The following is a 26,261-nucleotide window of genomic DNA, read 5'->3' as shown; positions in this document are numbered from 1 at the left end:
CAAAGTCTTTAGTTTTTAAGCTTTCCTGTGTAGAAAATATTTTGTCGCTATATGAGAAACTGAAATTTCAGTATGTAATATATAATATTTTCCTGAAACCGCTCCTGGTTTACTGGCTGAGACTATGTACAGCTTAAGAAGGAAAGCATGCGTTTATGTCACTCTGAAATTAAGACTGCAGCAAAAAGTGATGATATCTAAGAAGTAGAATGTCCATTTCTGTAGGTAGACTATAATACATCAGATAGATGCTTACATTAATAGGAATGCTGCTTTGCTGTCTTGGTAAGGGCACTCGTGGTTGTGCAGCAGAGCTTTTGAGCGCAGCATTGATGCCTGTGTTAGTTTGCAGTTTCCGACTGCTTCCGAGATGTGCTGAGACAACACAGCACCTGAGAACTGACGTTTCCCATCTGGTTTTCTCATTCACCTACCACAACAATGTAAGATCTATAAGGGTGGTTGTTGGAGTGGATGCTTTTCTATAACATGGTGGTTTACAGCACTTACTAAATTACTCCTTTGAGTTTATCTAGATTAAGATAAGTTTTTCTTTGAACAAGGCGGCCATGAAGCATTTTATTATTTTTTGTCTCTTCTAAAACTTGAACTGTAACTTTTTTTTTTTTTTTTCCCCTTTGTTGTCTTAGCTGTAAAGGACCCTACTGCTGTAGAAAGAGCAAATTTACTGAACATGGCTAAATTGAGTATCAAAGGACTCATTGAATCAGCTTTGAGCTTTGGCCGCACTCTGGACTCTGACTACCCACCTTTGCAGCAGTTCTTTGTTGTCATGGAGCACTGCCTGAAGCATGGTCTTAAAGGTGTGGTAATTGCTCTAGCTGCATATTTCTCATCCCAAACATGCCATTTTTCTTCCTTTCTTTCTTGAATGAGATAAAATCAAAGTATGTTATGTTGCTTTAAGAAGTGAAGAAAATACGTAAACTGTCACCTTTTATAATTAATAGTACTCTTATTAATGCTTCACAACATGTATTTCCACATTTGCCAACTTTTTCTTTTGTATACCATTTGTTGTTAAGTGGTCCAGGGATTACCGCAACTGCATGTATGTATGTAGCTTATATTTTTAGCTAGTCATCCTTTTTATATTGTTTTGTTCTAGCACAGCAATTTTATGTTCACAGCAAAGTCATTTGGAACATGGCTTTGAATACTGGTGAACCGACCAGTGTTGCAGTTATCTGTTATCTGGAAGTCTAGGCTCAGCAGTTAACTCTTTCGTCACACCAGCTATTTTGAAGGAAGCTACTCCAGTAATTTAAATAAATTCAGTTACTTAATTTTTCTTTTCCTAGTAAGAAAATCCTTTCTAAGTTACAATAAAACCATCTGGGGTCCTCTGGAACTTGTGGAGAAATTATATCCAGAAGCTGAGGAGATAGCAGCAAGTGTCAGAGATTTGCCTGGCCTTAAGTAAGTAGTATTGGTAAAATACAGCAAGAAAATAAAGGACCTGATTGAGAATCTACAGATGTTTCATGATTTCATTTGGCATTAATCAAGCCTTTGAACAGCTAGCACATGATATCAGGGGAGAGCACAGGTGAATCTTGCTAGCTTTTCATGTTCTGCACAAAAGAGCTAAAAAAGTAGGATTTTTACGTTCTTTTCTGGTGTTCCTGGGAGAAGAGTTTTCTGAATGGTGGGCAGAAATGGTGCAAAAAAGGAACAGGTTGTGTATCAGACAGTCTGCAGTCTAGAACTGCAGCGAACGCCTGAGTCTAGTCAGCAAAGGCTATATAAAAACAAAAGGTAATTTACTGAAGAGGAAAGCATGAGGCAGCTTTTCAGATTCTTGCATGTAGGGTCCTTCTCAAATGTAAATCTATGCTGTGAACTACAGTCTCCTCCCATTCCTCTGCATTCTGCTTTGTATTTAGCTTTATAACTGGCCATGCATTACATTCCAAAAGGATTTGGTTACATTGTGATTCGTATATTGCAGCATAAGGGTTATAATTTGTAGCTTTAGACTTTATCTACAGCACATAGGTATATAAATTATTATATACTCTTGTATCTGGCCAGATGAAATAATATCCTTTTGACAAATGTGTTACACTCTTCCTATCCTGACATAGCACTTATGTGCAAGCACTAGAAGAGGAGGATCTAAAGGTCCAGGTTTAATTTGTTGGATATTAATGTTTGCCAGTTACATACATTTTCATCTTTTTTGAATTGTCTTTCTGAGATACCACTGAATTTGTAAACAAGTCTGAGTTAAAGCTAGAATTCAGTACATGTTGTGTAGACCCAGAGAATAGGATTGGGAAGGCAAGCTTGCGTGGTGAGTTGTAGTGGACATTTGGCTATTTTTCTCACAATTCCTCTCAAGATTTTATAAGCCAGTTGCAGAAAGGAGTCTGAATTGTTGCAGATGTTTTACTTCAGCTAGAAACAGGACTTTCAAGATTATCTGTACAGGCACTGTCAGGTTAAGAAGAAGGTACTTACAGAAAAACAGGACCACTCTTAGAAATTCTTTCCATGCTGCTAGCGGTGTATTGTGTGAGAACAAAGCGCATTCAGGTACAGCAGTAGGTAGAAAGTCGCATGTTGTCGCGCTCTGAGCAAAACAGTTAATTTTACTGTCAGGCTCTTGTGCTTTCTCTTCCTGTTCTTGCCAGAGTCTGCTCCCAAGCCCAGCTGAGTTGATGAAAAATTTTCTGATACTGTGCCAAAGCTTGGAATCAAAGCCTACACATTACGGCTTCCCAGACTGCGTTGCTCAACTAATAGTTTAAGATACCCTTCAGAAATACCAATTGCTCTACCAGTAGACTGATAAGATGTTTAAGACAGTGAATTAATTGATGTATTGTTGTTTAAGACAGTGAATTAATTGATGTAATGTTGTTTAAGACAGTGAATTAATTGATATATTGTTGATTTGGGACTGTTTGTCTTCATGCCCTTTTTTTCAGAACACCACTGGGCCGTGCCCGGGCCTGGCTACGGTTAGCACTAATGCAGAAGAAAATGGCTGACTATCTTCGCTGTTTAATCATTCAGAGAGATCTTCTCAGGTAAACAATTAAGTAGATTTTGTTTATAATTTATTTTTAGAGGTTTAGTCGCCTGAAAAAAAAAAATTAGTATTTTCTTTTTGCTACTCTTTAATGTATCCTTAGTGTAGCAAGGCGTAGCTGCTGGCCTGTGGGCTGATTTCTTGCAGTCCTCAGGGTAGAGGGACCTAGCACTGCTGCCTCATCAAGATTGAGGGCCAGCTGATGGGTGAAGAGGTGTTTCCTCCCCATCACGTAGGTGGGCCTTCTGCAATGTGCCTGACTGTTCTTTCATAGATGCAGTTGGTGGGGAAGGGCTCCTGCTGCAGTCCTCCGCCGTGCAGAATACGGACTAGAAACCTCTGGAGAGGAGATGAATTCACCCCTACCGTGTGCATGGTTTTCTACTGAGCTACCATTGCATGGAGGACTGTTGCCTTGAACTTTCCTTTCACAGTTCTGAAACTGGCATTGCGCTCTTCTAGTATAGCTTCTCCTTTCTGATGAGGTAGTTGAAGCGCAACAGGAAAAAAAAACTTGTCATCTTAATTCCAGTTCTATAACCTATACATATTTTTAAGAATTTTCTTGTATGCCTAGATAATGCTGGTATATCAGGATGACATCGGTGGTCAACAGCTACGGACTTTTCCATTGACAGCACAGTTTGTTTCATAGAGTCTAAAACTTTATGTTAAAAATGCAAGGTGGAAGAAGTAACTGTTGGTATTCTCTTGTTTAGTGGACTGTTTTTCTTTTAAAAACCTTGTTAGCATTTTGGCCCTTTCCATTTCTCTTCTCTTACCCATTTAATCTCTTACCTGGCTTCCTTAATTTCAAGCATGTGTTCATTAAAGTCCAGACCTTTTTTCGCACAAGGCAAATTTCTTACCATTCTTCTTCTGCATTCTCTAGTGTTTTTTAACAACGTAAGAATTGTCTGACTCAGTGTGGCCAAATACCCATCTGTTGTGGTATTCTATTCAAAAGTGGCTAATAGCAAGTGAAGAGGCTTTTTTTTTTCTTTGTTAAAGGCAAAATAAGTCTTGCCCTCCAGGTTTCCCAGCCCTCCAGCATCTTGTGGCTCAGATTTCTGGAGCCAAAGGTAGCATCTTTGTTTGGAATAGCTTCTGATACAAACCATGCACTTTCAGTTTTTAAATATTTATGAGGTGAAAGTATGGGCAGACCCGGTTCATCTTCAAGGATGTTGGCGTAAGGCTAAAATTAGAGAAACAATTTAGATTTAGATGTCACTTATTATTAATTTATTGCTTGTAAATATACTGAATATACCAATAAGATGCAATTTTCTTCTTTAACAGTGAATTTTATGAGTATCATGCACTAATGATGGAGGAAGAAGGAGCGGTTATTGTTGGGCTCTTAGTTGGGTTAAATGTGATAGATGCTAACCTGTGTGTGAAGGGAGAAGATCTAGATTCACAAGTAAGTCAATACAGGTAAAGTAATGTACGTGCAAACCATAAAATTTTTATGTACAGTGAATTTTGTTACTGTGGAGTTGTGACTTGTTAGAAATCTTACTAGAGACTGTTTAGGGCCTGATCCAGCTCCTGGATCTGTGGAGGCTGTTACATTAACCTCAGTAGCAGTTGGGTGAGACCTTTAGATGGTGGTAATTGTCAGAGTGCAAGGGTAAAGTTTTATGCTTTGTCATCAGATGGATGCAGTAGTAGCAATGCAGAGCTCTTTCCATCTTAATTGCATAACTCATCCTTTTCCTTTGCGGGAGAAGTATAGTTCCGTGATCAATTCATCCCGTTTGGTTCATTTATTGTTGTTCTGGAACATAATAGGAATGTTTCGAGGACCTGAAACAAAAACTTGCTTTGCATAGTGTAATAAAAGACATTATAAGAGGGTGACTGCTTTCAGTCTGCAAAACAAGACTTCGAATTCTTCCTCCTTTGCAAACTGCTTTGACTTTGAACTCTGATCTTTTTCAAGGAAATCTTGACAGATTCTTTTTAAAGGCAAATACACAAGTATTTATAAATAAATGTAGGCTGTGTTCAGTCCTGATAGTTTTTGTCCAGCTTCTTTGTGGAAAAATAGTTTAAGTTGGCAGTGTTAGGTTTACAGTGGGACTTGATGATCTTCAAGGTTTTTTCCAACCTAAAGGATTCTATGATTCTAAGTGATTGTTGCTGGATTTCGGCATATATTTGACGACGAAGCAGGTTCTATGGCAAAGAAAAGTTGTAGCTAATTGGGTATGTGTGCTGTTGAATCATAGGGTTAACTTGTCTTTGATTGTTCATTCTAGTTACTATCTAATGTTTTAGGCACCGATCTTGCCTACCAGAAGACATAATATTGAAAAGCCTGTACTTATAGAAAACTTACCAATGTGTTCTTCTTGGTATTGAGAATTACATGTGTGTATTAGAAATGACAAAATCTGTTGCTAGCTACACCTTTGTTATCTAGGTCACTTGGTGGCTTTGCTGTGTGAGGGGAGATAAAACTTGATTTGAGGAGGTAGTAGTGGCTGTCCAGATGAGATTTTAGAGTAATTTTAGAGTTTGTGAAGAGTCGTGTAAGTAAGGCACCTTCCCAGAGAAGCCAGAAGCAGCAAGTTGCATTGAGCAGAAAGGGAAACTTCTGAAGGATGATGGAAGTCGCCTCTGGGAGCATAGTTTTGCTATGTTAGAAGAATGCGATTCAGTGGTGAAATGTGTGTATGCACACATGGAGAATTAAAACAAAGTAACTTATAAAGATAACATTTTACTTTTTTATAGAAATAGTATTTTGCTTTAATAAGCAAGATACGTTTTTAAGAAAGCTTTTGGAGGAGAGGCTTTTTAGAAAAGATACGGAAAGAACAAGTAAAAGACCATCGTAGGAAACTGACAGGAGAGCATTGTACAAACCAAGGAAATGTTAGACTTAGCAAGTTGCTTGTATTCAAAAGCTAAAAGGAGCTCAAGAAGGAAGCAGTAGGTCAGAGAAATTGAAATACTTCAATGAAGAAGCTGCTAGAGACCAAAAAGGAAGAGTTTTGGCAACGCAAACATGGTTAAATACTTTTGTTAGAGGTTCATTAATAGAGTTGGAAGCGTAACTCACAGTAATGTTATTTATAGCATATATGATTAAATTACAATTGAATAGAAAATAAATTAATCAGATTCAGATTTGGAAAGTTCAAAAAAATGAATGCAGTTGAGTTGGCACACCTGGGAATCGGCAAGTGCGGAGAGGTAGCATTATTTGGCAAGGAATATTGAAAAGCTACACATGGGGGAAACATCAGTTTGGGAGATGTGCTGTGATAGGAAATAATGTGAAACATTACAGACAAATTATCACAAGTCTGCTCAATCAGTGATAGGGTTGAGTAGTATCTGATAATTCTCCAAATGACAGTCTTCCTGTAAGTTCTTGGCTAAGCTCAGTCAGAGGTAAGAAGCCATCTTCTCTTTGGGATTTGCTGGCTGGCACATTGTTAATTTTTGTTCAAAGGTAACATAATTCTTAACAAATAGGTGAGACTACACTTTAAAAAAAAAGAATTTTGTTTAAAATGTTACAGTTCAGTTTTTTTGAGCTTCTGGCTGAAACTGGATCAGTCTTAAAAAAGCTGATGTAACTGCGGTTTTAGTAATTATGTAGATACAAGATCGTAAGTATCAACGGCAGTTACTTGTATGATAAGAAACTGTACATTTGCTTTCCCCTAGGTTGGGGTGATCGATTTCTCTATGTATTTAAAGAGTGATGATGACATTGGGGGTAAGGAAAGGTATGTGCTCACCAAATACCTCAGATTTTGCATGTTAACAAATGATTTCTTGACTGGTGCCCTGTTCTTTGTAGAAATAAGTCAGGTTCCCTAAAGATGAAGTTCTCTGATCTCGCAGTGTTGAGAAAAATTGTATGCTACGTTGTTCTGTATTACTAGTTAGCTGGATAAATATTTGCACTCTGAAGCAAGGCTCAGCAACATCACCTGCTTCCTTTACCTGATGGACAGTATTGGAGGATTGCAAGATGGCAGTGAAAAAGAACCTGCTAACCTTTAAGCCCTCAGCTTGGGATTCAGTCAGTATTTCAAAGAACCAGAGTTACGGCAGAGTAAATAAACATCCTTTTTCTTTTGAGACTGTATACGTTCTTCTGTTGTATATAGACAAATTGTTTGCAGTTAAGACAAATTGTTTGCAGTTAAAGCATTGGGTTTTTTTGTCTCTCACTGATGTCACAACATGTAAGTTATTGACTTCATGACTGTGAGATGAAGTTGCTTCCTTTCTTTTTAAAAAGCACAATTAAGATGGACATTTGCGTGTGATAGGTATATTTGCAGTACATAGTTCACTACATCATTTGGTTAAAGCCAACTTTATTTTGTGCTTGCTTTAGAAATGTACAGATTGCTGCAATTTTGGACCAAAAGAATTATGTTGAGGAACTAAACAGACAACTGAAGTAAGTATTACTTTGAAGTATGCATGTCAGTCCAGGCTTACAGGTAAAAACACCTCTAATTCCTCTTGCACCACAGCTTTGCGAGAGAGAACTGCAGAGAAAGGGGTGCAAATTCTTCATGTTTAGCCTGAGGATGTAGTGAAGTTGGAAAGGATACGCTCTTCTGGAGAGACTCAGGAAGTCTCAGTTTTCATGCTTTTGTTTTTGACAGTCAGAACCTTTATTTTTCAAAGAAATGAAAAACAGCAGGCCAAAACTGATCAAGGTCCTCACGATTCGTAGCTTCACAGGAATGAAAAGCTTGATCTGGTTTTTAACTGCATTCTGTTTAATGGTTTTCAAAAAGTGTCATTGAGTGTTCTGGGTGAATCCGCATGTTTTTGTTTCTTTGCCTTTCATAATATTTTTGTTTGTAGCTTTAATGCCTAGGTCCAAAACTGAATACATTCATTGCTTGCTGGAAACCACTTACACGTTGTAGGTTGTGGTTCCTATAAAAACAGTTTTCAGGAAAGCAGCCTTTCCCCCTTACTTTGCTGGATGGAGCAAACCTAGTCCACCGCTGTGTGTGTGTTACTGTACAAATAGAGGAACGGTGATTGTAATTCTCTGAGGGGTATTGTACAAAATTAAACAGTGTGAGGAGCTAAAAAAGAAAACCAACAAACACACAAAGACTTCTGTAGATTCTGTGCTATAGCTGATCTTCTTGATCCCTTTTTGAAATGTAATTGTATTTTTTCATTTTTAATGCTGGTAATCTTGATCATTAGTTACTATATGGCTACTGTTGGGGTAAAGATACTCTGATTTGAAATTGTGTCAGTCACTGAGCAGAAGCCTTGAACAGGACACAGTGCGTCAAATATGAGCAAAATGGAAGTAAGTTCAGGAGGAGAAAGGAACTAGCACAATTAAGAATAGCAGTGTTTGTGTGATGATAGCTGTCGCTATTCAGGTGAGACCCTGTGTATTGAGTATGTTCTTGTAGACTGGTTTATGCATGGAATTACTTGCAAACCAGTGGTTCGACAGCTCTCCTATTTTATTTCAGATCAGCTGTTCCTTTCCACACATCCTCAAATGCATTAATCTGCTCTACCTTGCCGTTCTTATTGAACTGGTAACTTCTGAGGACACCACAGTAGAAACATCTGGAAAAGTAAATGGTGTTATGGAATAGGTTTTGGGGTTGTTTTTTTTTTTCTGTGTTAAGTGCAGCCTACAAAAATGTGCTTACAGCCAAAATAGGCAATCAGGTAATGGAGAAGGCTTGGATGTAGTTCGATAGGATAAAAAACCACAGAGTAATAAAAGGGAATAAAATTCTGATGAGACTTATAAATGAAGTCAAGAAGCATCAAGAAAGAGGTAGCCTGAGGATAAATCTCAAAAAAATGTGGAGAAGCGAATAATTTTATAAAAGAAATGGGCTTTGGAGGAAGAGAACCTGGAGAATGGTTTCGTTATATGGGGGAAAAACCCCCAAGAAGATTGTAAACTGTCTTTTAAGGGGACTCATTAAATGTTTGGATACAATATAGTTGTGAGGATAAAGGAAAGGGAGAATACATGTGAAGTCACACCCAACCAGGAGTTTAAGTGACAGGGATGACATTGGCCGTTGGGAAGAAGTATATAAATGTTCAACAAAGGAGACTACTTTTCTTGTGTTTAGGAAAACCTCAAATAACAGGAGCAGACCTTTTAGCACTTAACCATTAATCATTGTACCTCGCATTAAAGCTTTTGAGCTTGGTTGGATGAGTTTTGATGTAATTTTGAATAATGTTTTTTCTTTTTCTCTTTCAGTAGCACAGTTAGCAGTCTACATGCAAGAGTTGATTCACTAGAGAAATCAAACACTAAACTGATTGAAGAGGTATTCTTTTCTTTTAGTAATGTATAATAGATATTATTTACTTTCAAAGTATTTTTCTAAATACACTGACATTATTTTAATCTACCTAAGTTCTGCATAATATGTTCAGATACCTTTATTTTGGCTTGAAGAAAAGGTGCAGTAGCTGCAGGGATTTGGAGTCGGCTTGCACAGGTAGCCTGCAGCATCAGTAAATTAATTCTGTACAACATCGCAATTTGCCAGTTTGGACAAAATCGGAAGAGAAGCCTTTCTTAATGCCAGCTGTCAGTCCAATTTTGTGCAGATGACTAGTCCATAATGGCTGACACCAGTTGCTACAAAGAGACAGAAAGTAGTTCACCAAGCAATTTCTGTTACCATTCTCAGCTTTAGCCAAAGGATTGTTTCTTGCTTATTTACCATATGCTTATGTACAGTTTTTAGACTTGTCTAGCTCTGGTTTTGTATTTATCCTGTATTTCCAGTTTGATGCTTGACTAGATTCCAATATTTTTAGCTTTATAGGAGAGAGCACAATTTTTTTTTTAATCCAAACTGCTTGAGAAATAGTTAATGAAGTGGAAAATTGAAATGTCTAAATTCAGCTGTTGAAGGGATAGCTAGCTCGTTCTGGGTATTAATGTATCCAGATGGAGGGAAAACGTTTTTTATGAGCGTTAGTTCTCAGATTATTCTGGTTCCTTTATAAGCCTTCAGCCCAACTGTCCACCTGTTTTGATCAGCTGGCTTATAATTCTGACATTAAGGTATATACTGTAGGGCCCAGTTATAATGTTTCCTCTTTTGTAAATATGGGGGGTTTTTTCACCTGGGAGAGGTTTTCTTATGTAAATTGCTCCATATGATATATTAAGATGTTCAGAAAAGAACAAAACGGGATATATTTGAATCCAAATGGAAAGAAAAATTTAGGATGAGGAAGGGGAATTGAGGGTCTTTAAGTCACCAATGAAGCAATGAAAAGAAAGCATATTCTTTACCAGCCATGAAATAATGAAGTATCTTGAATACGCATGGTGTTGTGTAATGAAAGTGACTCATTACTAAAACCAGGAGCTTTATGTTTTCTTTAAAAACAATTAAACCTCTGTTTGGAAGACACTGAGAACAGAACAGAGAATGTCTTGGTCTTGCATTCATCAGAACTTGTTTTTATTTCCACTCACGAAAATGATCACATTGCTTTTCCTTTTTTTTTTTCTTTTCAGTTAGCGATAGCCAAAAACAATATAATTAAACTTCAGGAAGAAAACCATCAGTTACGGAGTGAAAATACCCTTATTTTAATGAAAACACAGCATCATCTAGAGGTATGTTAGTTTTACCACGATAAACATAGTAACATCGTGTGGTTCATTGTCGTTCAAATGTTCTTACGTTGCAACTTGAAGTAAGCAGTAGTAGGGCGAAATCTAAAACAACTTTTATTAGGGAAAGGACGTATTAAATCTGGGAAGCTTTATAATGGCATAAATATATCGAAATTATAGGACACTAGATTGTTTTATAACCATATGTAAATCTGGTAGCATTTTTCCTTGTATTCTTTCTATTTTCTTCCCTTCTTCATTTTTTCTTCAGACTGTAAGCTGTATCTAAGAGCATTTAAGGCAATATTATCTGAAAATCTTGTCAAAATAGTGCGTGTTTTAGTTGGCAAACTGTCTGTTCTGACCTGTCTCATTATATGGAATGTCATTTGGAGTAATCGTGTATACAATTGCTGAACTTTTTTTTAAGTTGTGATTTGTAGCTCCTTATGTCACTACTTGTATGTGTTTTACAGGATAATTGGTAAAAGCACAGGTTAAGCAGATGTTTGCATTGCCTGGTACTGAGACAGTTGTGCATTAGAGTGACTTACGGAACAAGGACTGTACTGCAGTACAAATCTTATTTTGCTAGATTTACTCAATTCTCATTTCAAAACTGATGACCACATAGCAGAAACGGTTCTTTCCATGTTTGTACTGTGCTTGGAGAATGTATTTTTAAGCTTCCCGCCCTCCGCCAAGTGTTCAATTTATGCTATTAATTGCTAAACTTGTGATGAAGAAAGATAGTTTTTCTCTATCTTTGTAGGCAACTAAAGTGGATGCTGAAGCAGAACTTCAGACATACAAACACTCCAGGCAGGGTTTAGATGAAATGTACAATGAAGCACGTAGACAGCTTCGAGAAGAATCACAACTTCGACAAGTAAGTGTTCTTTTCTAGGATTACGCAACACTTCTAGAAAAGATGATGCTTGAGAAGAGTCAGTATATAAATATTTCTAGTTTTGCTTTTGCTAAGCTTAGATGCTGCCTTTAATTAACTTTAATTGCCTTTTCTCTAACTGCCTGTAATAAAAAGCGTTTTTTAATGGAGCAGTCCATACATCAGTATTTCTGTAGCAATGTTGCTAGAGCATAGTAAGGAAAATACATTTTTGTTGAGAAATTTTTGGGCAAGTTGTTAGCAGTACTGTATGCTCTGTAGTATGCTAAATCTTTCTTGTGAAAACAGAAATCCTTTAGTTCTATTTTTGTAATTAATACTTAGGCAACTCTATGCAACACTGGCAGGGGAATTCCTTATTATGTGAGTTGTCTTCTCCCAAAATAAAAAAAAAAAAACCCACATTGGTCACTAAGTACATGAGAGTGTAATGTTTATGTAGTGGATAATTTGCGAAGTTAGAGGGGCAGAATTGCCGAAGTGGTGAAATAGGTGGTGCTGCAGCTCTGTTAGAGTTAGCTTTTGTCTTTTTCAAAACAGATAAAAGGTTGCATGATTATTTAAATTTTCTGTGTTGCATTGTGTTTGTGTTTTATAGGACATGGAGAATGAGCTAGTGGTTCAAGTGAGTATGAAACATGAGATAGAACTTGCCATGAAGTTGCTGGAGAAGGACATCCATGAGAAGCAGGATACCCTGATAAGCCTTCGACAGCAGCTTGATGAAGTTAAAGCAATTAACATGGAAATGTACCAAAAGCTGCAGGTAAAGGAACAGTCTGCTGTTAAACTGATGAAACGACTTTGATGGGAGTGAGAGAGATGCATTACTATTTTGTTTAGTTAGGTACTGCTGTTTCCTTAGGTTTTGGTTTCTTTCCGCTCTTAGGTCAGTTTGTTGTTTTGGGACGTTACTGATGCAAGCATGATTTCACACAAAGCAGTTCTTAAGGCAGTCCCTTAATGTTAGTGGGTTTATAGAAGAAAAGAGCGTGCGAATAAGATCATGGCCTAATAACATGCTGTGTGGAATAGAGAGTAATAGTATATCTAGTGAGAATGATGCTTTTTGGTGTGCGTTGTATAAAAAACCAAGAGAATGTAGGCATATAGTGAGGAGTTAAAGAGGAGATCTGAACTTTCAAAGTAAGGAAAGGCATTTGGAAAACACCATTTTGTTAAATGTAAAAAGCTAATTACCTTTTTTTTCCCCCCAATCTGTTAACAAATTAAGAAAATCTGTATCAATCCAATGCTTCTTTGGGAGAATATGGATCCGAGAGACCCAACATGCAGTTAACAAATGACCAAACACCAGGAAAATTTAGCAGTGAATTATTTATGCAGAACATAAATTTGATTTATGGCATAAATTATCAAAAACAGCACAAGAAACCAGTCAAATCTGTGGCAGAGTGAGGGGAAGAAAATCAGGATGCTGCAGAGAGATAATTGAGATGGTGGACAAAGGATGCTACTTTTCCACCTGCAGCTGTGAGGAAACTGGACCAGAGGAAGAGAAATATAAATAGAGCTGGAAAGAAAAATAAGAAGAGAATGTTCTTCAGTATGTTAGGATCTGTAGGGTTTTGTTCTTCTTTTAAAGCTGTACTTCTAGGGACTGTGGGTAACATTGATTTCACTTAATGACATTCCGACCCACTTCCTGGGCAGAGTAAAACAGTTTAGTTGTGCTCAATCTGCTGGTTTAGGGACCAGTTGATAGTGTTGATCTGTATAGCGAAGATAATGTTCTACCTTTTATTAAGATCTTCAAGCTGCAGTTGTAACAGCTCTGCAAGCAATCAAAATTGTGAAATGTGCTAGTAAAATTCTTAAAAGATTTTTAGATGCATATGGTAGTTTGATAAGAGTTGCAGAACCATAGGGATTTCCAGGACTAAGCATCTTAGTTCTTTATTGGTATGGTTCTGATGGGCTACTTAAAAAGGTGATTAGTGAATTTAAGTTGACTGGCAAAATGATTAACTAAGAACGGAAACCAAAATGAAAACCGTATACTTATTAAAGAGCATCTACACTTGCAAAGTACAAAACTACAGATTTGCTAGGCATAAAATTTTAAGTACTGTCAACTACATCTTTTAGATGGGAATGTTTAAAAAGAATCAAAACATGGAGCCATTTTAACATTTTTCCCTGCAGATATTGAAGAAAAACCCCCATGAGGTAACAGTGTAATGTATACCTACTTGAGTTTTAACCTTTTTTTGTAACACAGGTTTCTGAAGATGCTATGAAAGAAAGGAATGAAATAATTGGTCGATTAGAGGATAAGACCAATCAAATTAATGCAGCTATGAAACAACTAGAAGAAAGGTACAGGCTCATCTTTGTTTTTCTTCATTCATTCCTCCATCCCCTTAAATTTTACTGCATTCCTCCACAGTTGACACTGAAATGTAACTTTCAACTAGAAAATTTAAAAAGAACCTTTCTGAAACTTTAACTAGTGCTTTACTGTTTGATTTTTTTTTTTTAACAAATACACTTATTTAAAATAAAAGACTCAATCTTTCATTTTTCTTCCTCCACCATCTTTCTTCCAGTCCTAGGTTTTTGTGCTGATATGAAAGTTGTTCTTTCAGCTGTTTCAAAATTCTGAATCATTATTACTGCTTTTTTTTCCCACCTGAATGAAATGCAATAGAAACCAAAGCATTAATCTTGCTTATACTTAAGCGTGTGCTTAATATAAACATTTAATGCCTTCATGGATCACTGCTGTATTTGCTGAAGCTCTTAAAATTGTTGTCCGTTGCTTTGGAAGTACCATTATTTTCAATGATGTAATGAGTTTTTACACTGAAAGGTTGAAAAGTGAAAGACTAAAATTCCAGTACATGAATTTACATTACGGTTAGACTGCATGTGTTACATATTATTAAAATGTGATTTATATGTTTTAATTTAGTGGCCTATATGCAACACCGATCTTTTTAATTGTAAAATATAACATATCCATAAGCCCTGTCATGTTGGTGTTTGACATGTCTTTTTTTTTTCATTTAAATCTGATTATGAAAAACATGGTTATGTATTAAAAAAAATAGTGACATGAATATTCTTTTATTGACATCCTTTTTTCCTCTTTTTTTCTTTTTCTTTTTATCCTTTATCCCAATTTTTGTTTTTACTATTTTGCTGCCTTCATCTGTCTTTGATTTTTGTCCACTGCATTCATGAAGTGACAAAGATCTGTTAACTCAAACTAGGACTATTGCAATGTCATTCATCAAATGTGCCAGCAACGAAGCTCAGCACCAGTATAAACTTGTCAAAGATATATCATTCTGAAAGCTCCTCCAGATCTGTTGTGTTCAAATAATTACTGATAAAATACACCTTAATAATTTTAAAATTACAATTTTAAATATAAAGTGGTATTAGAAATCCTGCACTGTAACTGATCGTAGCTGGGTTCTATTTTGTTTTCTGAAAGAACAGCGTCTCCGATCTCACTTTACCCGTCTTTAAAAAAAAAAAAAAAAAAAAAAGGAAAGAAAGTAAATTATTGCACTATTATTAAGCAAATGTAAGCTAGTTTTCTAATGCTATTTAATCACTTCCTAATTGTCAAAGTTTATTTTAAAAGGTTAGCTATCTTTACTTTGACTGTACATTTTTATGACATTTGTTTCGAATCTAGTGATTTTTCCTATTCTCTATGGTACTAACAGATCTAAAAAGTAGCCCTTCTCACTAGTATTTCCCTTCTCCCCTGCTTATTTCTTTCACTTTTAGACTGTATTTATCCCAAAAGCATGCTCTCTGTTGGGTTTCTTGGTTGTAACTAGCACTGTTTTCTTAAACAGCGTGACAGGAGTTTGGGGGAAGGGGGGTCGAGTGCTATATCAGAACAATATATTTAAAAAAAGAGGGTGGCGTCAACATGTATGTTCAGTATGTACAGTGGAAGAATTACAGAGTTTGGGGATAAACCAGCTAAAGCACAATTCCATTTTGCTGATGTGACGTGGGGTAAACTATTTTCGTGGAGTTCAATGTGTCTGCAGCCTGGGCTTGGATGGGGCTGCAGACAGGGAGGGCAGCGTGCTCTAGCAAATTTTGTAGCTGTGACTCCTGCCTAGAGCAGCTGCAGCGTGAGCAATGGCTACAGTGGAGGTAGTAGTAACAAATAGCACTTACTCAGGGCCCAGATCCTGGGCTTGTCTAACGTGTTTGTCAGCCAAGGATCTTGCCTGTCTGTTCGTAATCCTAACCTGGGGTTTTGCCCAACCCCTTTTCCCTCCCTCCACCCGTCATTAGGCAGTCTTACAACTCGTATTTCTGCTTTGAGTTGCTGCTCACCTGCACTGCAGAAATGAGAGTTTTAGCTGCTGACTGCCCTTGATGTGCTTCCCGATGTTCGCTCTGAAGTGCGGAGGGGAAGTTGACTGGGAAAAGAATCTTAAGGTGTTTCAGCAGAAGGCGATGTGTTTGCCAAAGTGGGGGCAGGATGCAATAATACAGAAAGGGTTTCTACTCCATGATTATATATTACCTTATTCCTTGGTTTGGAATCAGAAAGAGCCTTTAACATCAGAAAGAGCCTTTAACGTGGGTCGGCTACTAGAAAAGAAAAAAAACGTATCTCCCATTCTCAAAGACAACCCAAACCAGAAACGCTGAATAAACCAAGTAGACCATAGCAGAAATGGGAGAGCTGACCATCTCACGGTCATCTATGCAAACAAGTACCTGCCTCAGTATCTGAATCGCAAATCCTGCTGCGAACTCGGTCCAGCTCAGCTTTTGCCTGAATTACAGCGGTGCAGTTAGCCTTGGTGCTAGTCTAGAGAATGGTGCTGTGGGCTGGGTTGGCTGGCGTGTTTCTTGGCTAGCAAGCTCCCTTTCTACCTTGGTTGTGGAAACTACGCCGCAGTTTAATTTGTGATTTAGGGAGGGTTTTAACTTGCTTTTGGTGTTACTGTCTTGCGTAGCTTCATTCAGCTTCTTTTGCCCAGTGAATTGACCCTGCTTTTTCCCAGCGTTCTCCTTTCCATACATGTTTTGGCCATCTGTGCACTGCCATTGCAAAAGTGACTGGGAACGTTCTTAAAACAGCCGGTATAGTTGAATGAGATGGTACGCACTTTATAAGGTAGTTTAATTCCAGTCTTTTTTTCATTTGTTTACTGGCAGCTCTTGGGAACTCCTGCTGGCGCAACTTCATCAGTAGAAGCACAAATGTAGACATATTGCTGACTTAATTTCTTTTTAGCTGACATGGGGAGTTGTGAGTTACTCTGCATTCAGCTAGCTGCTGGGAAGTGAGAAGTCAAGCACAGGGACTATCACAGATTTCTCCCACCACTTACCTGAGAAGCGCTTGAAACAGTTTTGTTAAGATGCAAGCAGGTGGGGACATTCAGTGGTATTTTACAGGCTGTTTTACTCTCCTGCCTTTTCATCAAGACAGGTGTAGCCATGACACAGCACAAGTTCCATTTTAGTACCTTTGCTTTTGTTACATTACACCCATCTTTTTTTGGACTGAAGAGGTGACCAAGCAGAAAGGAACCACAGCGAGCTAATGGATTCCAAGGGGAGTGCTAGCTGAAGCAGGAAGAAGCCCCTGGAATTCAGAAAGGAAAGATTAAATTAAAAAAACCAATCCCTCACTTCTTGATTAATCGGTTTAATTTATTTTGTCTATAGTATGGAGCTATTTTAACCAGTGTAAGAATGCATTATTTTTAATACAGATTATTTAAATTAATTTCATAATATGATGTAGTTGAGGTAGTTCTCTAAATGTAGTGGGACCTGTCAGGGTGTGTCTTGTTGTATTAGGCTAGTTACGTTTTGCTGTCTGATTGCAGTGCTCTGTATTCAGCCTTATGCCTGAATTGTTTTGAGCTGCTTTTGCACAACACATGCTCTGCCCTGTCTTAATGGGTGATTAGTACAAGCCAAGTACTTTTACAGGATTTATTTTAAAAAAAAAAAGCTTCCGAAAAGAACACGTGAACATATGCTAAAAGAAAAAAAAAAAAAGCATTAAGGTATATGCTTCAATTCTAAAATATGTATCGTTATGCTTTGGCATCTGTTATTCATGAGTATCAAATAAAACAGTGATTACTTACAGTGATTACTGTCTTACTGTATGAAAACCCAGGAGCTAGTTCTCTAGGCATTGTATGGATTTCTCATTTGAGTTTGTGAGTTTCCCCCAAACTTTGTTTTTATTTAGAAATGTTTCTATTTCCCCATTTTTCTTTTATTTGTCTTCTTCACCCTCTACACCCTAGTTCTAGCTTCAGTTTTACCCAAAGTTGATTTGAATTACACCAGATTGCAGCAAGCAGAGAAGGCTCAAATGGAGGCTGAGGCCGAGGATGAGAAACTTAAACAGGAATATGTGAATAAATCTGAAAGTCTGCAGAAAGAATTCTCCCAGAAGGAGAAACAGCTGTAAGTATATCTTTCCTGTTTGGAAAAATACACAGCAATAAACATTCTACATCGCAATATGTCCTGTGTCTTAATACAGGCTGGTTGTTGATACGGTTTTAAACAGAATGTGAATACTGAAGATCTTCGTGTTAGGTACTGGCAAGGCGGAAGAAAATGTGCTATTCCAAGAAAGTCAAGCTACCTGTGGGCACCGCTAAAATGGTGTGCAGCTTGAAAGGAGGGGGAAGAACAGCATTATTTTTTGTCTACAAGTGCCAGCTTAATTCACGAGGAAATTATCATAAGTGGGGGAAAATACATAGTGCGGTAGTAGTAGTAATACACACTTTTAACAAAACCCACAAGTATGTAGTAGCATAAACTTCAACAGAAATGGCATAAGAATAGTTTAATTGATCAGGCTTATGGATAAGGTAGAATTCGTTTAACTTACCACTGTGCAGGAAATAAAAAATAAAAATCCACTGGAAACATAAATATTAAAAAGTAATATAAAAGCCAACCTTCTACCCTTTCTCCTGTTAAATCCTTCAGTACTAATTTAAATAAATACGTAATGTAAAAAGCTCCCTGTAAGGGCAGGTGTTTTCCCTGTTTGGAAAGATAACAAGTAAATCATTTAAGGCAGTGCAAATCTGTGTCAAAACAAGGATTGGGGCTTAAAAATGAGTGGTTTCCAATCCAGTTATTAGCCCACTCTGCCTCTCTTACAACTCTGAATGTCAATAAACTTGTTTAAGTGTCATGACAAATGTTCACTTTACTACCACAGCCATCTTTGCAGATTTTGGCAAAAGAACAGTTCAGACCCCAGCCTTAGAATTCTGCAATTCTGAAACCTCAAGGTCATGTTCACTTCTGATCTTTTCCAGCCAGATGCTGAGGTAGTGTCCCAAAATGTAAGTCTTTCCTTAAAAATGCTTTTGGTTTTAAAACAGGAAAATTACTGTGGATACAGGTTTTCCAACAAAACACCTTGCATGACTACTCTCAGATTTTTTTCCTCTTTTATTGTGTTGGCACAATTTAAATCTAGAAGGCTAAGCAGTGCGCTTCCATCCTTTGGTTTCTCTGTAACATTCTAAACATCAACTCTTCCATGAAACCGTAGTGACATCCCAGCTAGAGCGGATCTTCCATCAGAGTAGCCCTAATTCTTTTAACTGGACTCCAGTTAAACTAATAGAATTTAGATCCTTCTTTATGTTGAACTTCAGCTATGTAGGAAGCTCAATAAAACTAGCAATTTAAAATCCTTCCTCCTTTATTTTCAATGCTGTTCAAAATGCCATAAGCCTTAGTCTAAAACAGAAGATTCGCATCTAAGGGTGTAGTATTAAATACCTTTTATGAGCACCAGAGATACATGCAATCACTGTCTGCATCACCAGTGGCAGTGTGGTTGGTTGGTTGGTTTTATTCTAGAAACAAGCTATGTAAGCTTAAGGGGGCTTTCCCTTACGCACGTAAAAATACTTCAGAATTTTGTGGTTAATCTTCTCTTGCTCATTTATTACTGTCATGGTTTAGCCCCAGCCAGCAGCTCAGCACCACGCAGCCGCTCGCTCACTCCCCCTGCCCTGATGGGATGGGGGAGAGAATCGGAGGAGTAAGAGTGAGAAACACTCCTGGGCTGAGATAAGAACAGTTTAATAATTGAAATAAAGTAAAATAGTAATGATAATAATAACAATACAATAATGATAATAATAATATCCAAAGCAAGTGATGCCCAATGCAATTGCTCACCACCCACCGACTGATACCCAGCCAGTTCCCGAGCAGCGATTGCTGCTCCCCGGCCAACCCCCCCCAGTTTCTATACTGCCCATGACGCCGTATGGTATGGAATAGCCCTTGGGGCAGTTTGGGTCAACTATTCTGGCTGTGCCCCCTCCCAGCTTCTTGTGCACCTGGCAGAGCATGGGAAGCTGAAAAGTCCCTGACCAGCATAAGCAGTACTCAGCAACAACTAAACCATCAGCGTGTTATCAACATTCTTCTCATCCTAAATCCAAACCACAGCACTCTGCCTGCTGCTAGGAAGAAAATTAACTCTATCCCAGCCAAAATCAGGACAATTACAAGGTCAGCTCCTCAAAATTATGCCATATTCTTGGTCCTTTAAATACATTTTTTTAAAAGCGTTGTCTAAGTGACAGTGTCTTTTATTTATTACACAGATGTCTAAAACATTATGATATTGATACATTGTTTCTGTTTTAGAAAAGGTGTAAGTTGATAATTTGTTTATTATGATAATAGTATATTGCACCCAGAAATAAACTCACTTTTATTTTTTTAAAAAAGATACTGTTGTGCACAGTGATTTTTTTGTTTGTTTGTTTTGCATATTCTAGGCTTCAGCTGGAAACAGATTTGAAGATAGAAAAAGAGTGGCGGCAAACCTTAGAGGATGATCTTCAAAAGGAAAAGGAAACTGTATCTCATCTGAGAATAGAGACCCAAGAAATAATTAACCTTAAAAAAGTAAATTCTGTAGTAAAACTTGACTAGTAATTTAAAATTGACTGCAAAGTTAATTATGGACTTAGACATGGTACTTTTAAGAATTTCTGCAAGTAGATAAGAAGGATTAGATTAATGTATTCTCACAAATAGATTAAGAAAAAAATGGGATGTTGTACTCCCCATTTAGTCCTCAGATCCGAACTCAGTGCTTTGAGTAAGGAAAAAAGAAATCCTCATTTTTCTTTCTCAGTTGTATTGAAGACTCTGTCTTCTCATCATAGGCCAGAAGGTGCTTCAGCTTCTCTCTGACTTGGTATACATGGCTATAGAGTGGTGTTGATTGCTGCAATCAATCGTTCTTATTTTATTCCTGGAGAGGACTCCAGAAGCAAAAACGCTTCATCTCTTGGGGTCTAAGAGTGTTTAATCCTGAGTTGTTGCTGTTCATGTTGGATTTGGGAACCTGAATAGAGGGTGTGATGGATCATGCATTCACTTGGCTTTCTCAGTAAGATCAGCTTTGGGTAGCAGCAATTTTCTAGGCAGTAGGCAAGTAGGATTTTGAGACTAATTGGGGTTTTTTTCTTTGTTTGTTTGTTTGTTTTTTTGTTTTAAGGAGTTCCTTAAACTTCAGGAAAGGAACAAGCAGCTGAAAAGGTTATGTCAAGACCAAGAAGCTGCTCTCCAAGAACTGGCATCCAAGCTGAGCGAGTAATTTCATTATTCATGATCATGATTATTTTTGTCATATAAACTTGAGTTAAGAAAAATAATAGGATGGTGGTCATGTGAACTAGACTGTATATGACAATATTACCTAGCCAGTTATCAAAAAGAAATATGTCTAGTTAGGTCAGGTCTGTTTGTTTTTATTTTTGGCTGGTGGGCTAGCTGTGAACTCATGGGTAATTGTAGTGCTCTGAACAGAAGATCCTTGTTTAAAAGGGCCTGGGGGCATTAGGAGGTTTTTTGCATTGAAAACGGTTGGCTAGTTTGCGTGTTGTGGCGTTCCCAAAGAAGAACCCAAGCAGAAGACAACAGCTCTGGCTCCAGCAGGACAGTGCTTATCTTTTGGTGAGGATGCATGCTCATGGGTTCCTTTGGTTGAGGAGATGAGGATTCTCTGTATGCCAATCACTGTTCCCAAGTCTGCAGAGGATGTAAGGCATCACCTTCCCAAAACCCCTTCGCACTATAGTGAGCAGTAAGCTCTGAGCACAGCTCTCCTTGTTGTTACGTGTTGTTAAAGTTTCATTTAACGATCTCTTGTCTTCTAAGTGGTTTTGCCGTGACTAGCGTGGGCTGTCATGCCCTATAGAATAACTTAGTATACATACTGTGACTCAGTCAGCTCTGGGTGGGTTGGCACTGGGTGGCTGCGGGGAGACTGGTTTCTCCATAATGACATAATGTGGTCTCGTACGAGTCCAGAAGCTTAAATTTTGGTTTTGTACCAATGCTGTGTGTTAGCTTTAGGTGTTTGCACAGAGCTATGCTGGTACAAATTTCTCTTATCCACATAACCCCAAGCAAATTTACAGCAATTCAAAGGATTCCGAGTTCTTTGGAGAGAGCTTGTCTTTGCGTAGTGCTTAGTACAGCAGGGCATGATGTTGATTGCATCTCCTGGATGCTGCTGTAATATAAAATACTAACTAGAAGTTCAGAGTACTGTGCTTACATTTTTTTAAGTACCTACAGCTTTTCAAGTTGTTAGACCATAACTGATAATATCGAAGTTTGAAATAGCATTATCTTATTCTTTAGATCAAAGCTGAAAATAGAAGACATAAAAGAAGCGAACAAAGCATTGCAGGTTAGTAGTATTTGGAGGAAAGAGAAACTTTTTTTTTTTTGATTGTTCCCTTTGAAATACTTTGTAAGCATGAGAAGACTTCTCTCTGACAGCAACTATTCAGAAGAGACTCATTGCTTGACTTCCTCCAGTGGGAGAGAACCACAGACTCCCTGAAACCTCAGGGGGAAAAAAGATACTCAGTTGCTTTTGATTTTTCTTGTTCGATGTACAGCTATGCATTTTAACACTTTCCTTGCAGCCGTACACCCTTCTACGTTTTACAAAGTGTATCTGGGACAGAATACGTAGCTGACTGAGCTTAAATTATGTACTACTCCTCAGTGATCAATAAATACTTCATCATTCTAGGAATTTAGTAAACTTGTAGCACCAAAGCTGATAAAATATGATCTGTAACGTCGAGAGGTTTGGAACTTTCTTAAAGATATGCAGGGAGCACTTGAGAGCAGAGATTTTGCCTGCACGTGTTCGATCACGTGATGTGTCACCTTGCGTATTATTTCAGTCGAAGTAAAGGTGTCTGAAAGGGTTTTGTTGAGCAGATTCCTGGTTTTAGTAATTGGTTTAGGCAGAAAGAAATTAACAGTTCTTGACACCATCCTGATTTTTTTTGCTTCCCTGCATCTTGCGGACTGTTCCTATGTGATGGGCAGGGAAGCAGGCTTCAGCTCGGAGACTTGCATACCTTTCTGCTTTTCCCAGCTCAGCCATTGACCAGCTTTACTACCTCGAGCATGTTCTCTTTGCACCTATTCCTGCTCTGTCTTGTCTCATGAGGTTTTGCAGTGTTTTGGAGCAGTCTTGTACTGCTTTAGAGTGTCTTTGTGACGTTATACTGGTCTTGGGGCATTAAGCGGTTCAGGCAGTTAAGTGTACTGCTCTTGATTTGTTTTGTCCCCTGGAACCCAAAGTTTAACTTAATCAGATACACAGTTATGATAATTTTTTCTCCAGGGCCAGGTTTGGTTGAAGGACAAAGAGGCCACACATTGCAAGTTATGCGAAAAGGAATTTTCTCTTTCCAAAAGGAAGGTAAAACTTTAACAAAACTTCTTCCAACTTGTTTACATGTGTTGTGAGAAAAACATGAATTATCTTAGAGGTGTGGCATGAAATGTCAACGCTCAGATGAATGCCTAGTTATTTTTGAGATATCTTTCTAGTTCTTTGATACGTACAATGCTGCTGGGCCCTAATTTTGAAAGCAATGCTGCCTTTTGGTGAAATGCCACAAAGGAGCATACTTAAAAATGACTCAACCTACTTTGGGGCATCATCATCTCAAACGCTTGTCAGCTCTGGCACTGTTACAATTTGACACGTGTGGAAGTCTTTTTATGGCATTTTTTTATACAGTAGGCTAAGAAATTATGAGTTTATTGTCATTTTAAAGCAAAATGTGGTGTTGATTTCCATGCTTTATTAATGTGTGCATGAATTCTTATTTTACCTTTTTATGTTAAATCTCAGTAGCTCCCTGACAGAATCATCCACTGTCTTGAATATCATTGCTTATATTATATTTTTATATAGCAGAGTATGTTCTTAATCCAGGGATTGAATGATATCTGCAAAGCGCGCATATATATATATATATATATATAAAGAAAATTATATTAAAAATATATATATACACATGGTCCTAGACAGACCATATATCAATCTGTCTGTCTATGGTGCAATCCTAGACAGACTGTGGTCTGTCTAGGATTGCATCATAGATTGGGATTTAGATGAATTTATCTTAATGAAAAGTGATTCCATGCTCAGACCAAAGAAGTGGAAGGAATCACATTTCGGATTGCTCGGTGTATATTGTTTATTGGTGTCCAACTACCAAGTGTATTTCCGTTGTAAATTTTAATTTTTAATCTTCTCCCCATTATTTAGCATCATTGTAGAAACTGTGGTGAGATCTTCTGTAACGCCTGTTCTGACAACGAACTGCCTCTGCCTTCTTCACCGAAGCCTGTTCGGGTCTGTGATTCCTGCCATGCAATACTTATACAGAGGTGCTCTTCTAATGTGCCATAAGATTATTTTACAAGATAATTTATTACCTTTTGGTATTTAGCTAATCCTGTTAAAAAAACGCCAAACAAACAACTAAAGAATGTGCAGCAGTATTTCCAGAATTTCAGGTAAGCAGCTTAGAGTTGCGTTTTCAAGGTACCATGGAGGAGTTACTCGTCTGCTTCCTGTTGAAACAAATAGAGAAAATGGGACCCAAACGTAGAAAATGCACGTGTTAAAAATACAGATGACAATGGTAGTCTAACAAATGGCTCAGAAGCTCTTTTGGAGGAAGCAGGCCAGTTCAGAGAGGAGACTCGGTGTTAAGATGTATTTGGTATCTTAGTCGTTAACGATGATCTTGAAAAAGGTGATAACCTGCTTTTACAGGCCAGTCTGCCACAAGTCCAGCCTGATTCTGCTGCAGAATGTGCCTGTGATACGCTGTTGTGAAGCAAAACCCTGCGGTAGCTAGTTTTAAATTGTATTTTAAAAAAGTAATGCGATTAATGCAGTTCTTGCCAAATGCCCTATTTGTTTATTTCCCCTCAATTAGCAAGATTTGATACATCCAAGAATATTGCACTGACAGCTCTCCTCTTTGCAGTCACAGCTGTAAGGGGAGGTTTTGTCAGACAGGTAACAAACAGCGCGTCTAGGCACCTGATGAAGGAAGGTGCATTTTGCTGAATTATTTTTTTTTAAATTAACTCTTAATTTGACATATCCGTGTTTCCATTAAAAGAGATCTTGCCGTCCCAAAATCTTTGCCTGATATTGTCTGTAACCTTGAACAAATCTCTGTGTTATTTTCGTGGAAGTCACGCTTTCAAGCTTGTACATGTAGTCACTGTATAGCTCTAGAAGCAGAGTGAACCTGCCGCCAGGAAAGGCTAGGATTAAATACTAGGGACCGCCTCCTTTCTGTGTTGGACGGGAAGGTTCTTCTGTATTTTTGTCATCATCTCTCTCAAACTTTCAGAGTTTGTTCCTAAACTTCATTTTTTTTTTTTTTTCCCCCCCGAGCACTTTTGAGTATGCCTAGGTCTGACCACACTAACGGTAGCTTCGGCTGGAACGTAAATTCTTCTTCTTCCCGTAGGCAAACACAAATACATCCTTTGATAAATTGTCCTCGCTTCCACGTCGCTGCACTAGAACCAATCTGCCCTCTTCCCCGTAGCTGCCCGCGCGGTGGGCTCCAGCCGTGGAAACTCCACGCTCTGGTCAGCGCTGACGAGCTGTCAGAGAATTACCGGCCTGGTGGGTCCTCCAGCCATAGGCTTGGCATATTCTTACTGACAGGAAAAGGGAGGCTTTGAAACAGGGCTTTTAAGTTGTTCTTGCACTTCGTTTAGCTTCGCTTTGTCCTTTGAGGATAGGTATTCAGTTGATATTCTAAAAGCTAATAGAGCTGTTCTTTTTAACACCTTAATGTAGTTGCTTATGTAGCTTTTGTAAAGAGAAACGTTTTTAAAATTCCCTGATGTAACTTTTTGTAAATACAGAACAAATAACCTGTAAATCTGTAAATAGCTTTTTGGAAAAAAATAAATTTAATTGATCTGCAACTTAACTATGGGAATAACGTCACTTTATTGAAACTTGCAATTCGGAGTATTTTGAGTATTTTATTACGACTTGTTCGAGTTGCTTAGAAAGTCTTGGCGTACATCGGGAGCGGGGAGCTCCTGCTCGTGATGCGACAAACCAAGCGCTGCTCATGTGCCTCCTGAAAGCGTTGCGAGCGTGTTTGCCGCGGGGCTGTATGTGGGGCAGCTGTGGAGGCAGCAGGGCTTGATCTAGGACACACATGCTGCTAATCTGTACTGCTTTAATAAGGAACTTTTCAAAAAGCGTGCGACTAAAGAAAATTGATTTTTAAATAGGCAGTCTTTTAAAGTAAGAATATAGT

At 38.0% G+C, this 26,261-nt stretch overlaps 1 protein-coding gene across 1 annotated transcript; it reads left to right on the top strand.

The window, feature by feature from the left end:
• Positions 1-419: 419 nt before the first annotated feature.
• Positions 420-25,923, top strand: RUFY2 (RUN and FYVE domain containing 2). The gene is made up of 18 exons (XM_075717507.1): positions 420-443; positions 651-824; positions 1,323-1,440; positions 2,955-3,056; positions 4,361-4,484; positions 6,746-6,807; positions 7,428-7,493; positions 9,306-9,375; positions 10,587-10,688; positions 11,461-11,577; positions 12,197-12,364; positions 13,841-13,938; positions 17,920-18,039; positions 20,403-20,532; positions 21,131-21,225; positions 22,282-22,330; positions 23,288-23,365; positions 24,224-25,923. Exons 2-18 carry the CDS (start codon positions 695-697, stop codon positions 24,365-24,367), a joined length of 1,773 nt encoding a protein of 590 aa, XP_075573622.1. The 5' UTR covers positions 420-443; positions 651-694; the 3' UTR covers positions 24,368-25,923.
• Positions 25,924-26,261: the final 338 nt, after the last annotated feature.

This window comes from Pelecanus crispus, chromosome 10, assembly GCF_030463565.1.
Source record: "Pelecanus crispus isolate bPelCri1 chromosome 10, bPelCri1.pri, whole genome shotgun sequence".
In the NCBI taxonomy this organism is placed as follows: Eukaryota; Metazoa; Chordata; class Aves; order Pelecaniformes; family Pelecanidae; genus Pelecanus; species Pelecanus crispus.
This window is presented reverse-complemented; position numbering and strand designations above follow the sequence as displayed.